This window comes from Leucoraja erinacea, chromosome 33, assembly GCF_028641065.1.
Source record: "Leucoraja erinacea ecotype New England chromosome 33, Leri_hhj_1, whole genome shotgun sequence".
In the NCBI taxonomy this organism is placed as follows: Eukaryota; Metazoa; Chordata; class Chondrichthyes; order Rajiformes; family Rajidae; genus Leucoraja; species Leucoraja erinaceus.
This window is the reverse complement of record NC_073409.1, coordinates 9,072,212-9,085,783: the sequence shown is the minus strand read 5'-3', so window position 1 is coordinate 9,085,783 and position 13,572 is coordinate 9,072,212. Positions and strand designations below refer to the sequence as shown.

At 42.7% G+C, this 13,572-nt stretch overlaps 1 protein-coding gene across 1 annotated transcript in view; it reads right to left on the bottom strand.

Annotated features, from left to right (window-relative positions):
* Nucleotides 1-13,286, bottom strand: part of aldh1a2 (aldehyde dehydrogenase 1 family, member A2) — a 78,833-nt gene extending 65,547 nt beyond the window's left edge. Inside the window, exon 1 of the mRNA XM_055661222.1 lies at nt 12,643-13,286. Coding sequence (XP_055517197.1) covers nt 12,643-12,924 — 282 coding nt within the window. The 5' untranslated portion in view covers nt 12,925-13,286. The remainder of the gene's footprint in view (nt 1-12,642) is intronic.
* Between the last annotated feature and the right edge of the window lie 286 nt (nt 13,287-13,572).

The window sequence follows — 13,572 nt, the reverse complement described above, 5'->3', positions numbered from 1 at the left end:
TTGAGTTTACTATCATGACATCTATGAAACATTTGGACAGGTACATGGATAGGATAGGTTGAGAGGGTTATGGGCCAAGCATGGACAGGTGGGGCTAGTTGGGCCGAAGGGTCAGTTTCCACACTGTATGATTCTATGAATACTCTCCGCAGACCATTCAAACTCTGGCAACTGACCCCTACATTGTCCATTGGGCAGTGCACATTCCACCACACCAGGGGATGCTCTTTGGGTGATTATGACTGAGAGAGCCACAAGTGTCATACATACATTTTTGTTTGGGCAAATAGTGATCACACTCATGGCACTATTGATGGTCTGAATAGCAACTGATATGGTGGTGAAACCACGATCTAGAACATACATGGGGACTGGAGGGTGTGGGGAGGGGGTGGGTGGGATTGATGCTAGACGTATAGTCAGCAGGAACAGGCACAACTATAACACTTGTATGAATTAGCTCCGTACAGCCGGAGTAGATCTGTATAGGGACAATTTAGTTCATTTTGGTTTAGAGATACAACGTGGAAACGGGCCCTTTGGCCCACTGAGTTGACACCGACAACCGATCACCCATAGCCTAGTTCCATGTCCTACAGACTAGGACCAATGTACAGAAGTCAATTAGCCTACAAACTTGTACATCTTCGGAACGTGGGAGAAGGCCAGAACACCTGTAAAAACCCACGTGGTCACATGGAGAACGTACAAACTCCTCACAGACAGCACCCGTGGTCAGGATCAAACCTGTGTCTCTGGCACTGTGAGGATCTAGTCCGAGCCAATTACTAATCTAATTAACACTTCCTTGTAATTTCATCAACCTTTAACTGCACTAAAACATTTTCACATACCTCCTTTATAACACATTAAATAAAACTTAAATGTATATGTTTTAATATTTACTGGAAAACATATTTATTAATATATATCATATTTACATGTTTCCTTGTGGTAAAGATGGCTTTGGATACAACAGCAAATTATTGAACATGCATTTACCATGTTGTGACAACATCCAGAGTAAATCCTTTCCCCTGGTTTGAATGATCCCAGAAGGTTTTGTTTCTGCACACACCAATTTGCACAATTTGGAAAGGTTGTAACACCTAATAATCACCCGCCCCACTGTTTGTAAATGGTTTGTTGCGGCAAGTATTATTGAAGGAGAGTATCCCTAGCAAAGTGATAATACTGCATGTAGGGACAGTGTTAGAGTGGAACGCCCAGTAAAATGGTGTGATTGCTCCCTTTACAAGACTCTTAAAAACAGGGTTGTGAACTAGCCATCGCCATGAGTCACTAGGTAATAGTGACTGCTGGAAAATATTATCTTTTAATACTATTGTGAATGATGAGGTATTCCTGATGAGTTTTTATTGTTTCAATGAGTCGCAGATGTGTTTTTTCTCTCTTTTCTTTGTTGTCGCACAAAACGGCACTATTACCATCACAAACCATCAGCAGGAAGTTACAAAAAAGTGCTTCCAATCATCACTAATAACAGGGACACACCCCCTTCTAACCATTGCACCAAGAATTATTTCCATACACTCCGCTAGCTTTGAAAACTTAGAGTCTTGTTTAGCATTTCTAACTATTCAATATATTAATATATTTCCCAAATAATAATGCTGAGCTTTTGAATTTTAAATCAATTCCTTGCATCAATTCATTTGATGAATAAAGTTTTTATTCATCAAATGTTAACCATCTTCAATGGACATCTTTATCTGGATTCAAGGGAAGTTTTATTATTATTTAATTATGTTTATTTTTGCAATCATCTTAAAGTATTAGTGCAATATATGAAATATAATACTTCATATGTATATACACTTTCACTGAAGTTAACATTCTATGTTTGGGTGGACTAAGGAAGTCCAAAGTCTAGGAAAGTATTTATAGGACAGTAAATGGTCTGAGGAAATCACCAAGCAGTTTTATTCAACAAGTCAGAAACTGAAATTGGTTTATTCTACATTTGCCAACAACTAACTTTATAAAGAATATAAAGTATTGGCGCTGTTCCTTGTAAACCACTTTGTGATAAAAATGGAAGGAAGTCCATCTTCCAAAGAGCAACTAATATAAAATATTAATCACTTCTGCAAACTCCAGTCTCACAGTGACCCATAAAATGCACAAAGTCCCATTAAGGCAATTTACCCTGTTTTTTCTCTTATACGTTTAAAACTGCAAATTAGATTGAAGGTCAAATCTAATTATAAACCTTTACATTATAAATGCACTCCAGCTGTCATTATCCTAAATATCTTTTCCGTCTGATGCAAATTGTAAAGTTGCCATTCTGAATAAAACTTAGTCTAAATAGTTGAACATTGTTGATGCAACCCTGCACACCGAGTAACCCATTAGATATCAGCATGATAAACATAAAAGTCTGTCCCAATTCCTTTCCCAGTGACACCATGAATACCATTCTTAGATTGATCTACCAGGAGGCAGCCTTGAGGGAGGTGGCTTGCCTCATGGAGTGAGGAAAAGGATGGGACAAGACGCATGCCATGCCCTTCCTCCCAACGTCTTGGATGAGAATTGCAGGAACTCAATCAAACAAAAGAAAAACAAATGGAGAAGGTTTTGGTGGATTGGTTACTACACTGGGAGCTAGCTCTCAGCCAACAATCCAATATACTGTGGCACAGAGATCAAATGTTTAATAGAGATCAAATGATTACATCTATTCCCCATGAAACACTGTTAAAACACTATGTTTACACACATGATCATCAATGCTTGCATGCATTTTCCACATTAATTCCCACTCAATGTTCTTGCAGAGTTTTCAACGCCGGACTGTTTACTTGTAAAATGACTTCAATTTAGCGAATATTTTCCAAGGAACCAAAACATGGATTGAGAACAGGTATGATGAGGCCTATAAATTCTGCGTTACCAGCCACTGCTGTTCTATAATCTACCAACAAGATGTTGCTAGATTACAGAGCAGCAGGGAGTATGGAGTAGGGAGAGTCAGGGAAACAACTATATCCTGAAGACCGCCTCTACATCTTTAAATGACCACTTCTGCAGCTAATCTCTGGAAGCTGGTAAATTAGACACTGCTAAAGAGTGAGCATATTTGTAGTTGTTTTATTTTCAAATAATGATATGCTTTATTGTTCCACTTGCAAAAAAAAACAAAACTACTTGGCACAGTGGTAGAGTTGTTGCCTTACAGTGCCAGAGACCCGGGTTTGATCCTGACTAAGGGTGCTGTCTGTAGTGTTTGTGCATTCTCCCTGTGACTGCATGGGTTTCCTCCGGGTGCTCCAATTTCCTCCCACAATCTAAAGATGTGCAGGTTTGTTGCCTAAATGGCTTTGGTAAAAATTGCAAATTGTCCCTAGTGTGTACGGTAGAGATGGTGTTCGAGGTGGGATGGAGAAGTGGGCTGGTGGGCCGAAGGGCCTGTTTCCGTGCTGTAACCTTTAAAGTCTAAAAACTACTTCTGGAGTTCTTGTATTTTACTCATTTAAGAGAGACCTTCTGATGATTAGCCGGAGCAAGGACTAGTTTAAAACAATGTAGGCAAAGGCTTCCTTTCTACTAATCAGGCCCAGCAAGCATTATAAGCATTAGGAATGTAGAAGCAGTTCTTGGTGAGAATGCTCTGTGGGAGGGCCGTCTCACATTGATAGGATGGGAGGAGAGAACACTGGCTATCTTTTACCATCTCCCATCAATCTGTTATGAAACTGGGAATGTAACTTGACATTTTGTTATGGAACAAAATACTTGCACCAAATGTTTGCACTCTTGTGACTCTTCAATTGGTCACGAAATTTACATATGGCAACAGAGCAAGCATAGGGCACCAAAATGTTTATTTTCCTTCCCTGACAGCTTATCTGTGGGGCACTGCTCCATCCCAAATGTTTGCTGACTTCCAGAACTTGGGAATCCTTGCCACAATAACATACAAAATTATAACCAACTACATTGGAAGTAACGTTTTACATCGCTTGATTTTAAGTTTCTGATACCTTGATATTCAACTACATTTTAATTCAGTAGTTTGAACAAAATAAGGGCCTTGTATCATCATTCTGACAATTCCTACGCTGATTTTAAATGATTCCAGACGAAAACAAAGTACCTGTTACTCTGACCCTCATTTCTCAATATATAATTCCGTCAAGTAGATTTCATGCCTTTTCATTTTTGTTGATCAAGTAAAACCCTCTGTATTGGAAAGCTTGTCAGTATGCAGTCACAACCCATTTCAGCAAAAGCATGTGAAGCACTTTGCAATATGTTATTTGCAATGCTAACAGCCAAAGCTGCTGCTTTACAATTACGAGTCTTCCATATGACAGCCTTGATCTAACGGTGGACAAACGCTTAAAATTTTGCAAGACGTTTTTCTCTCTGCTATCTTTTAAGATACATGTAAAGCTCATAACTTTAATAGAGCTTAATCCCCATTAAAATAACAACACACAGTTCACTGATGTGTGGCTGTAAATATGTGGTTCCCATAGGACGAGCTACCCATATATAATGGTGTATAAGCAATACATATTACACATGGTTCAAACATTTTTTTCTACAACCCTATTCATTAAAGTACTGGAGAAAATGTTAGTAACAGCACTATGTTATGCATTTGTGTGTTCCTATATCTTAAAGTGCTTTTGTGTTAGTGTGTGTCGGTTTACATTGCTATCTATATACATATCTATATTGCAATATTCAGGAATTTTGCTGTTCCATTCCTGAAAGGAAAATCATGTTATCAAGAGAACGTCCCCTCATCAAACAGAGGAGATAACAGGAATGTCACCTTCATTTGCAACAGCTCCATTTGGCCCAATCCCCCTCCTTGGCAATGATGAATCACCAGCAGTCTCCCCACCTTCGCCCGTTTGATCTCAGCTCAGCAAGACTTAGTTTTGATCTGAAGAGCTGCAGATCACATGGGTCAGAGACAAATAGCAGACCCACTGACCTGCACAGTGGTAGAAGATATAATTTAGGCCAAAGCGATAAATATACTTCTTGAACTTTCTCTGCCCATAATCTCCCGATACATTTAAGTTTTATGCTCCTCATTGTTCCACACTTTGCTGTATTCATACAACTTTTAACATTTACAATTTAACATTTTTTATTACAACTTTAAGGCAGAGATAGATAGATTATTGATTAGTACATGTGCCGGATGTTACGGGGAGAAGGCAGGAGAATGGGGTAAGGACGGAGAGATAGATCAGCCATGATGGGCTGAATGGCCTAATGCTACTCCTATTCCTTATGAACTGAAGTACACGTGACATTCATTCATTTAGGTGTTGTATTTCCTGTGAATATTTCTTGCTGATAAAATGACTGCGTACATACTTTTGTCATTTACAAATGTTTTGCTAAAAGATTGATTTTTGCGTAATTAATTCAAATAGACACCTCGACTTAAATGGAATAAAAGTGATGATAGTTACAGTGTAAGTACCAGATACAAGAGGGCACTGGAATGCTGTTGACTTCATCTGTGCTTTAAAAAAAAAAGCAAAAGAAAAAATCCTGACAGCTCAAAGTGATTAACCTTTACATGAAGCGAGGAATGACATTTTAGCTAAAAATTTCAAACAAAACGTCCGCAGTTATGAGATAAAGGTGTGAAGTTACAAATGCCAGCTCCAGCATCAACCTGAAGCTTTCCACAATGAACGGTCCTTTCTTCTCCTGCTCAGAACATCTATCTCTTTCCCCCGCTTGAATCCTTTCACAAATTTGATTAAATGATGGCAAAATGTGGAGGAAAGCTCATTACTGCTCAGGATTTACTGTAGGCTCAATAGATTGAACTTTGTGACACAAAATCACTAAATGGCTGGAACCACCAGCAATGCTTTCATTTGCCAAATTTATCACCCAGACAGTGCAAATACTTATCAACATGTGGAGGTGTGGAAGGCCATATTCATTACAACCAACACATGTAGCCTGATAACCAGCCGTCCTCAAAAGAAGCTTCAATGGACACATACTGGAGAAAGTTAATTCCCCGCAACCCTTTGGTCTTGCCTGCAATACAATATCACATCAATTCTAACCGTTTAGTGAGGTTTAAACTCTCTAGAGAGGTAAATGAAGTTTAATGTTGTTGTTATTCCAGGCTCGCTGCATCCACTCCCCCTGAGAACTGCCTCGGCAAACAGCTGGGAGACACAACTACAAAGACCCCTACTCACACAAGTCACTTTGTGTGGAAAGGAATAGGTCATTACTCAGGAATAAGTTATCAAGGAGTTGTTTGTCTAATGAGACATTCATGCCTAAGTAGAAAAGAAACATTTACTCAAAGAAAACATGCCTGAAAATTAGCTCCAATTTGTACATGGTCAGAGTGTGAGCCCATTACATGGCAAGTGTCAGATTTCCACCAAAGCAATTTACTGCTAAAACACTTGATCTGTGACCATTATCCAATTCTGAAATGTATCGCACTTCCTGCTGGAACTATAACAAGTAAAACACCGTACGGGAGGGGTTTCAACTATTACTCAATCTATAAAAATACATGTATTTTCATTGAGTTTATTAACAAATGTGAACATTTGGTGACTGTTGAACGATTTTATGTGAAAATATAACAATGCTCTGACTAACAGATTATTGTGTGCCTTGAAAATAATTTCACAATGTTTTTGTTTTAATCAGTTTCGCCAGCTGGAAGGAAGTGTTGTTCCACAACTTTTAATTTGCCAACAGGGATGTAATTGGCAAGAAGGCTGTGCCAGCTTGGAGCTCCATAACATTCGAGTGTTGTATCAGGACAATCAGTTCAGTAATAAATTTAATCTACTGCAGGTGGACACAAATGGCTGGCAGAGTTGAGATTTAGTTACCTAGTCCTGCGATTCTACCATTCTTCCTCCGTTCCAAACTAAAACAGTGCCAGTAGAATGAAGAAGTAAGTGAGGGTGATATGTCAGATTCAGTGCCATTAGAAAATAATCATTACGTGTACTTTATGTGATTACCCTGCTTAAGTCATTAAGTCATTAAGAAATTTGTCAGACTATCTATTTTGTTGTGGAAGCTTTCCTTTCGTTGCTACCCACTGTGACAGCTTCATCGCCAAATAAATGGTAACATCAATTCCTTCTGCAGTATTTTTGATGTTTGGTTAATACTAATTTAAATAGGTTAATAGTTTTGTTAAAGGATTACACACAGAAACATGATGAGAATTGATTGTCCATTAACAGTAGGGTATAACCCCTTTTTAAAGCAAGAAGAGCAATGATTTACACGGTAGTATGTCTCAAGGTCAGAACAGATTTTGAGGCCGAGACATCATTAAGAAAGCTCTCAGGTTATGATAGAACAGTTTATGCCAAAGTTTCAGCTCCTCAGTAAGCTGCCATCTTGTAATGGATGTATCTAAGACGATAAATGCAAAAGGCATTTGCCTTTGGTTGAGTGTGCCAACAATCCCTCAGAGTGTTTCATTTTGAAGGAAAGTGCAAAGAAATGAAGGCAATTTATGGAATTTCATTAAATACTCTGAAAAATGAGATGACTCACATGTATTCAATTCCTGTAATTTTTCTACTGGTTTGCTCAACTCTGATGTAACAGTCGCATGGGTAACACAGTCCTGGTGCAACAAAGGCCAACTCCCACAGATCCGAAAACCCATATCTTTGCAATCCCATGGATTACTCAGTCCAGTGTCACTCAACCTACAATTCCAGGGTGGCTTCATCTGGAAATTTTATAGTTAAGATATTTTATGACTCGTCCATATCACGACATAACCTTGCATAACTTTATTTCCAGAAAATGACGTCTCATCTTGATTTTAAGATAATGACCATTCCTGATATTACCCCAGTGAGTCTATGAATGTATCCAGTAAATTATGGATCAGCTCCTGGTCTGTGCCACATGAGATGCTAAAGAAGCAGATGCAATGAAATTGGGCCCAGGCTGGGAAGCAAAAATTAGCTAGCATTCCCCCCACCACTGATCACTATTCATTGACTTCTGCTTGAAGTGTACATATGTGATGTCAAGTAAAAGACGAGACCAGGGTAACGTGTGATGCCCCTGCGGTGAATGGCTGACAAATCTCACACATGCAGTGAGGCTACTTGCTTGAGACAGCAGCGAACAGCTTTCCACCCGCCACAGAATCAAGTTACACAGTTATTGAATAGAATTTAATCTTCATATGGGGCAGTTTTGAATCCTTTTGAAATGTAAAATAATCTAAAAATGCTCAATCTGTTTTCTAGTCACAGCTGCCAGAAGTGACACCCAATTGTTCTTGGAAAGGGAGATGCATTGATCATTATAGAAAACAGAGCCACATCTACCATGTATTTTATGTTCTGTGGAGCATGGAGATATTAAATAAGGATTGATCCATTCCACCTGATATCACGAGGGGAATAGAATGCAGAGTCTTTTACCCAGGGTAGGGAAATCAAGAACCAGACAACATAGTTTAAGGTGAGAGGGGCAAAATGTAACGGGATCCTGAGCGGCAACTTTTTCACTCAGATTTTGGATGATCAGCCATGATCATATTGAATGGCGGTGCTGGCTCGAAGGGCCGAATGGCCTAATCCTGCACCTATTTTCTATGTTTCTGTGAGCTATTACAAGACTGTCTATGAACACATCCAAACTTATCTCGAGTTATATGTTCATGACTTTCAAACACTGCAAAGACACAGACAGAACTATTTCGATATCTACACAATTATGTCGGACTGCTTCTGCCTGTACAGGCGGATGTGGCCCTACGAGGAAGTGGAAACAAGGAACTTCAGGTGCTGCTCTTCCTATCCATGCATGTACACATACATGTACATACACACACTTGGCTACAAAGAAACATAGAAAATAGGTGCAGGAATAGGCCATTCGGCCCTTCGAGCCTGCACCGCCATTCAATATGGTCATGGCTGATCATCCAACTCAGTATCCTGTACCTGCCTTCTCTCCATACCCCCTGATACCTTTAACCACAAGGGCCACATCTAACCTCTCTTAAATATAGCCAATGAACTGGCCCCAACTACCTTCTGTGCAAGAGAATTCCACAGATTCACCACTCTCTGTGTAAAAAATGTTTTTCTCATCTCGGTCCTAAAAGATTTCCCCCTCATCCTTAAACTGTGACCCCTTGTTCTGGACTTCCCCAACATCGGGAACAATCTTCCTGCATCTAGCCTGTCCAATCCCTTAAGAATTTTGGAAGTTTCTATAAGATCCCCCCTCAATCTTCTAAATTCTAGCGTCCATGTACATGACTGTCTATCTGCCCTCGGCCAAACACAGGACTGCCTCTCCATGCGCAGAATTCTGGCCGTGGACAAGTAAACTTTAGACAATTCTGCACACGTTCACTGCTGCCTCCGTGCACACGCAGAGTTGTAACCTCGCATCTTCGGAAACAGCCTCCAACAATTGGAAACTCGCATGTTTCGACGGTAAAGCGATTCTGCGCTGGCTGTAATTAACAGCAGGCGGGCATTCTCCGCATGGATTTACACCTCACACCTTGTCAAATCGCGAAGTGTAAATACTGTTGCGGGGCAAGGTTAACATCCGTGTCCAACAATTTGATCCCCGCGCCACGCTAAGCGTGTGTGGTGTGAATAACTGATCAAGGAGCTGGGAAGTTTGCGAACATTTCTCCAGTGCCCGAGCTCGCTGGGGATGCAGCCTCCCACTGCAACCTTGCAACGCACATACACTTTGTGCGGGTACTGCCTTTATTATTGTTCTCACTCTAGGCTCAATAACTCAATCGACAAGAGACACAAAATGCTGCGGTAACTCGGCGGGACAGGCAGTAGCATCTCTGGACAGAAGGAATGGGTGAGTCTGAAGAAGGGTCTCGACCCGAAACGTCGCCCATTCCTTCTCTCCAGAGATGCTGCTGCCTGTCCCGCTGAGTTACTCCAGCACACCCAGAATCTACAGTGTTTAAGAAGGAACTGCAGGGGCTGGAAATTCGAAGGTAGACAAAAGTGCTGGAGAAACTCAGTGGGTGCAGGCTGCATATTTACAGTTCCTTCCTACACGCCAAGATTCAAACCTCGTGCTGCACGGATAGCAGCAGCATCCCAGAAAGCAGTCACTGTAGTAGATTGAGCACACAAGGAACAGTAGATGCTGGCATCTTGAGCAAATCACAGAGTGCTGGAGGAACACAGCGGGACAGGCAGCATATGTGGAGCGAGTGGACGGGCCCGCTGAGTTTCTCCAGCACCTTGTGTTTTGCGATGGATTTAGCAAGTTTTTAGGGAATGAAGAATCAAATGCAGAATGTGATGCTTCCAGAATAAAAGACGTCTTGGGATATTTACACCACTAGCCAAGGATTGGCAAAATCTTGAAAAGCAACCATTAGTCTGAAGAAGGGTTTCGGCCCGAAACGTTGCCTATTTCCTTCGCTCCGTAGATGCTGCTGCACCCGCTGAGTTTCTCCAGCTTTTTTTGTGTACCATTGCAAATAAGTATCTATTTGCAACACGCGGTGCTGCAATTAAGCAGACCTTGTACAGGGCTGCCCCTCACTCTCGATCCGGCACTCTCCCTGTTACTCCAGGCCCAGCCTCAGCGCAAAGCAATATACCCTAATGTTGTAACAAGGAACCGCAGATGCTAGTTTACACAAAATGACACAAAACGTTGGAGTAACTCAGTGGGACAGGCAACATCTCTGGAGAGAGGGAATGGGTGATGTTTCGAGTATGAAGAAGGGTCTCAACCCAAAACGACACCTATTCCGTTTCTCCAGAGATGCTGTGTGAATGACTCCAGCTTTTTGTGTCTATCTTCGGTGTAAACAGGTCCTCCCGACACGTGGATAGGCGACGTTTCGGCTCGGGACCCTTCTTCAGACTAATATGCCAATGCACCATGACTTCGATTCACCATTTTCGACCTTCACCCATGTTTTTTGTTCGTGCAAATATTTCAGGGCCCTTGAATTCTTTTCAGTGTCCACCACCCCGTCCCGTCAAAGAGTCGTGGAAAGTTGTAGACAGTCCCCTTCCACAAGTATACAAATTAATCACTAAACGCACTCCCGACTTCACAAGCCACCGCCCCTTCCCGGAAAGAGAATGGCAAATTCGAGGCACGTTACCATATGGCGAGAAAGCAAGGTTTCATTACCAATTAGATCTAAAAATAAAATCCAGGGTTCACATTACAAACCTTGCCTCATTTCAGCTGTTTGTTTTTCTTTATAATAAGTCGGAAAGTGGATACTGCATTAAAGGGCCGGCTGGGGATGGTTCTATCCCCAAACCACTAAATAGCCATAAATCTCACTCCCTCCCCGTTGAGACTCGATGGTGTGCACGAGAATGGGCCCCGCAGACTGCACGGTGCACGGATTACTCCGACACATCTGCGCCGATTGCCATTTAATCGCCTTGCAAAAAGGTGCGATTCACATTTTATTTCAAATAATACATTCACATGGAGAGGTTAATGGATTTGGAAATCCTTCACACCGTCGCCAATCCTGGAGATGCCATTGATCAATAATTTCAAAGGTTTTAATGCCAGCAAAAACAAACGAGCAACCAAAATGAGAAAGACACATTGTTAAAGACACGGATAGTTAAAAAAAAACTAAAGGTACATTCCCGGAATGAGGATTCTTGGATCAAACTGTGTTGGGAGGAAATGCAGATGCTGCTTTAAACCAAAGATAGGCACAAAATGCTGGGGTAACTCATCGGGTCAGGCAGCATCTCTGCGTGGAAGGAATGGGTGACGTTTCGGATCGAGACCGTTCTTCAGACCGAGTCTATCTGAAGAAGGATCTCGACCCAGAGATGCTGCCTGCCCTGCTGAGTTAGTCCAGCATTTTTTTTGTGTAAACCAGCATCTGCAATCCCTTCCTTTAACCAGAGGGACAGGATGTCTATGCTGGATAAAACTGGGCGTGTAGAGGTGCGAATGGCAACAACACGGCGAAGGCATGGGGCGAGAGGTCCCTGGGGCTGGAGCGCATGATCACAAACTGCGGAGAAGCTGCCGGCAACGCGACCGGCCTCCCGGGACACAACCTGGTACCAATCGGCGCAAACCACACATACAGGATCCCTCGCTAATGCCCAGCCCCGCTCTGCACCTGGATCCACTCTCCTCCCTCTCACCTCACCGGACTATTGTTGGTCACAGAGTGTCCAATCTACCAACTTTCTTAAAAAAAACCCCAAAACATCCCATTTTCCGCACGGCGACACTGTTGATGAAGTGGCTCCACACTCCTGTTTGTCAGGTTAATTCCCCGCTGAATATGTACCTCAGGAGAGGAACCCACCTGCTGCTCCTAGTCAAAGCAAATAAACAGGAGGCGAGAGCTGGTTCCGTGTGAAAGGTGAAAGGTGAGAGAGGGTGGTGTGTGGGGTAGGGGTTATATAACGGTGCCCAGCGGAATGGGCACTCGCCCCGCCGGCTGCCCACCGGCCAGGCTGGCTCTGGAAGATTGTTCCCCACTTGCCCCCTCTCCCCCTCCCCTCCACCACCGGACCCTGGCTAACACAGAACGACCCGAACCCAGCAGCGGAGCCCCGCTAACATAACACAGAGCAGCGAGCGAAGGGAGATGCGAGGAGACGAAGCAGCACCCACCTTGGTGTGTTTGATCTCCAGGTTTGAAGTGGGAGACGGCAGCAGATGAAGGGAAGCGATGAGAGCCGGCGGGTCCGCCTTCAGCTCGCTCGGGAACTCAATCTCGCTGGAAGTCATGTCGGCCGTCAGTCCCAGCTCACACACACACACGCACACACACACACACACACGATGCCCGCTGCTTTTTCTACTTTTGCTGATCGGAGATTGTGGCTCGTCCCGGGCGCCTGGGCTTTGTTTATAAGCAGGTGTCAGCCTGTGTCTCTCTCTCTTATTGGGCATCAGCTGGGAAAGGGGGCTGGGCCGATGAATGATATGCTCAAAAAATAAGATTCAACAGTCGGGCTCTTTTGCCATTTGAATGCGGGGCTAACTCTCTCGCCTGGACCATTAGCGACACCTCGAATTATGATCCTGTCACGAGGAACACTTTATCTCTGCGTCTTGTGTCAATGCCCAGTCGCAATAAGCGAGGACATGAGAGCGCACGGCTCATCTCACCTGGAACCGCCCTGAAACGCGGAGATCACGCGTTCTTACCTGTACGCGGGCTGTGTAAAGAGTTGGGGACAAATCGCTGACTTCATTCTAAAATACAGTGTAACCACTCAGCCAATAACCCCCTTCCTCACACTCCCAAACACACAGGCGAGTGCCACCATCTAGAAACCGAAAACAATTGGCAGATATTCAAGGTATTGCCACATATAGACTGGTTTCAATTGAAGAGGAAATCACATCTCCCTGTTCATCTATCCGTTAGAGCGATGCAGCGATTTTCTAAAGCCGGCTGCTTTTCACTTTTATTTTTGGTTTCTTAATACCGAAGCAGATTCTAAGTAACTCTGACAATCTCTCTCTGTTCTAGTCAGCGTTTACTTTCTACAGGGAAAGGCAGCGGGTTTTTGCTGTTAATTCCACTTCGCTATT